This window comes from Pundamilia nyererei, unplaced genomic scaffold, assembly GCF_000239375.1.
Source record: "Pundamilia nyererei isolate P.nyererei 1_Seehausen unplaced genomic scaffold, PunNye1.0 scaffold00276, whole genome shotgun sequence".
NCBI lineage: Eukaryota > Metazoa > Chordata > Actinopteri > Cichliformes > Cichlidae > Pundamilia > Pundamilia nyererei.
The window spans coordinates 624709-627590 of NW_005187677.1; the positions used below are offsets into that span (position 1 = coordinate 624709).

The 2882-nt window shown below is 37.9% G+C and overlaps 1 protein-coding gene across 2 annotated transcripts in view; it reads left to right on the top strand.

Moving 5' to 3' along the window:
- Window positions 1-2882, top strand: part of fam184aa (family with sequence similarity 184 member Aa) — a 68103-nt gene that overhangs the window by 40170 nt on the left and 25051 nt on the right. For both annotated transcript variants that reach the window (XM_005750529.1, XM_013915247.1), the window contains exons 13-14: window positions 1777-1898; window positions 2194-2344. In XM_005750529.1, coding sequence (XP_005750586.1) covers window positions 1777-1898; window positions 2194-2344 — 273 coding nt within the window. The remainder of the gene's footprint in view (window positions 1-1776; window positions 1899-2193; window positions 2345-2882) is intronic.

Consider the following 2882-nt stretch of genomic DNA (forward strand, 5'->3'; position numbering starts at 1 on the left):
TTTAGGATAAAGTAACAAGTGAAACATGAGTCATGTCTGTGGTTTTTCTTTGTTCTTTTCTTAATTTGCCGTTGAGCCCATCAGTCGCTTTTTGAGAGAAATCCAGCCCACTGTGGCTTACTGAAGCATATATCTTTATTACTATAAATATCTAGTCCCCAGATAACCTGTGAACTGTTCCTAAAAAAGGCTTTTAAATAATGAACAGTAGCTAGTAAGAGTCACAAACACTCAAATCCAACTGGTCATATGTTTCTTCCTGCATTGCTCCTCTAAAAAATCATCTCCACTTGTGAGAAATCTAAAAGCACAGATTTTTTTTAAATCTTATTTAGATTCCCAGAAATGTAAATTGTCCTCACAGTGGATTTAACCACTCATGTGCTTCCCCTTGCAGCTAAACAACAGAGCTGCTCTTCTAATGAGCTCATCAGCACTTACAGCCTGCAGCCTCTTCAGCAGCTGGAAACAGCTGACCCGGTGAAGTTTGTTTCTGCCTTGAAACCAGCACATTATAAATGCCCTGTAGCCATGGCATTATAAATGCATGTGGAAGTGGGCATTACAGTATGAGTCATCCAGCTTCAGCTATTGAAATATGGCATCTGGTCAGAGAAACAGACTTGGAGAAAAAAGAAAATGCACTTTTTTACTTTATGCGGCTTTAAACTTACACTATTAGGACATCAGCACTTTTTAAACACCAAGGTTATTTTAGATATTACCTGCCTGCATTATTATAGATTTTACTCTGAAAGTCTTTTTTTACATATTTATTGATTGGGGCCTAAAATTATGTCAAACAAACCAATACTGTTACCAGAATCTGCCACAAGACAGTCAGTCTGATGTCACACTATGATTGAATGGGGTCAGGTTGACAATTATAATTACAAATTCACATTCAATTATTACATTTGTGCTCATCACTCTCCCTGTCCTATAGGAATATAACCAGAATACAGTCCCTTCGAGTTGTGCTTATTGACAAAGGCTCATTCAGCTCATTTGTGCTCTGAATTAGGAGGCAGCTTTGCCAAGCTACCGGTCAGTGTGTCCAGTTTATCAGTTTATCATCAAGTTTTCTCGGCTACCATTATCTCAGGATGGATGCATGAGGAGATGAGCACTCTTGTTCGCAGTAATCTCAGAGTTCTTTAATTTATTTAAAAAATATCTATTTGTTGTTTTCCTGTATTGATACAATATTGCAATTTTTTTGTTTTGTTTTTGTTTATTTGCCGACCTGCAAAGAACACAAGCTGTGAAACTGAGTCGTCTTGCACACTGGGGTTAGGGACTGGGACTGGGATGCAGTTATTAGTGGAAGAGGTCACATATTCCAGGTGGCACTTCACGCTGTTAGCAGCAGCAGTTTTTGTTTAGCTGTAAAAAAGAAAATCATCAAACGAGGCCCTGAGATAAAATGACCATAAATTGAAAATCTAAATATCAGATCTGTTTATGTTGAGAATGAGTTAAATTTTATAATCTTGAAATGCTTACATATATAATTTTTTTGGTAAACGCTTTTTTGGGGGGGTGTTCATTTGATTTCCCCAAAATGAAGTCTGAGCTCAGCCTGCTATGGGTTTAATATGTATTATCTGTGGCGGTGATACAATAAAACAAATGTGCAACTCATAAACAGCGCAGATATTTCTTACCAACTCAACTGCTGATTTCAGACTAAGATAGCAAAAGAAAATATCAGGAATACTGATACTGTGTGAGTGCTGTTGGAGTTCAAATTTGTGCACTGCTTTGCATTTGCAGGAAGAGATTGAAACCCAGAAGCAGCAGCATGAGGCCAGAGTGATGTCCATCAGAACAGAGGAGAAGCAGAAGATGGACAAGATGGCAGATGACTTGGATCGGAAATGGAGAGATGCACTGCGGTAAAAGAGAAAAAAACAGAAAGCCCATCTCCCCTGATGTCTTTTCTCATTCGTCTCTGTCATCTCACAGCCCCCTTCACAATCACACTTATTATCCCAACAAGTCGGCGTCTCCCCAAAACACTCATGTATATTGATGAGAACGAATAGGAAATGAACACAGTCGGAAGCAAGTTTATAAACGATGCAATATTTACAGATGTCTTTTAGCAGGACAAAATCGAGCAGCGTGAACACACACGCACACTGAATGTACAATGTAATTAATTTAGTCAAACTTTGTGTCTTTCTGTAGGGAAGAAGTGCGTTTGCTAAAGGAGGAGTTGACCGAGGAGTATGAAGCAGACAAACAGGCGGCCATGACTCAGCTCTCCCAGCAAAAAGAGCTGGAGATGATGGCAGCGAGGGAGGGCTGGCAGAGGAAGGTCGAAGACCTGCTGGAGCAGGTAAAGCACACATGCTGACACTGACACGTGAGGGTCCGGCCTGTTTTGGTTTTGTAAGGTTACCACCAGTGTTGGTCAAGTTACTTGAAAAAAGTAATCAGTAACTAAAAACCGATTACTTCCCCAAAAAAGTAATCCCGTTACTTTGCTGGTTACTTATTTTCAAAAGTAATTAATTACTTAGTTACTTAGTTACTTTTTAAAAACATGATTTACAACCTGAAGAGGTGATAAAGCGATAGATCTTTCAGCCCAATTCTACTTTTTCTGCATAATCCATCATACAAAATGTAATCAAATGGAAAAGTCTCTTTTTTTTTTAAACTTGTTTTATCAGTTTTAATCTTTAACTTTATGCATCAAGCAAAAATTAAATTATATGCAACATTCTCTGACTGGAAAAAAATAGTTTAACATTTAAACCTATTTTCTGCACATTCCAGGACATAACATAAAATATTTTTTTGTGTTTACACTCAGTCTTTCAAATAGATGCAAGTAAAACACAGCAGAAAATAAATAAAGTCAAAGACTCAGC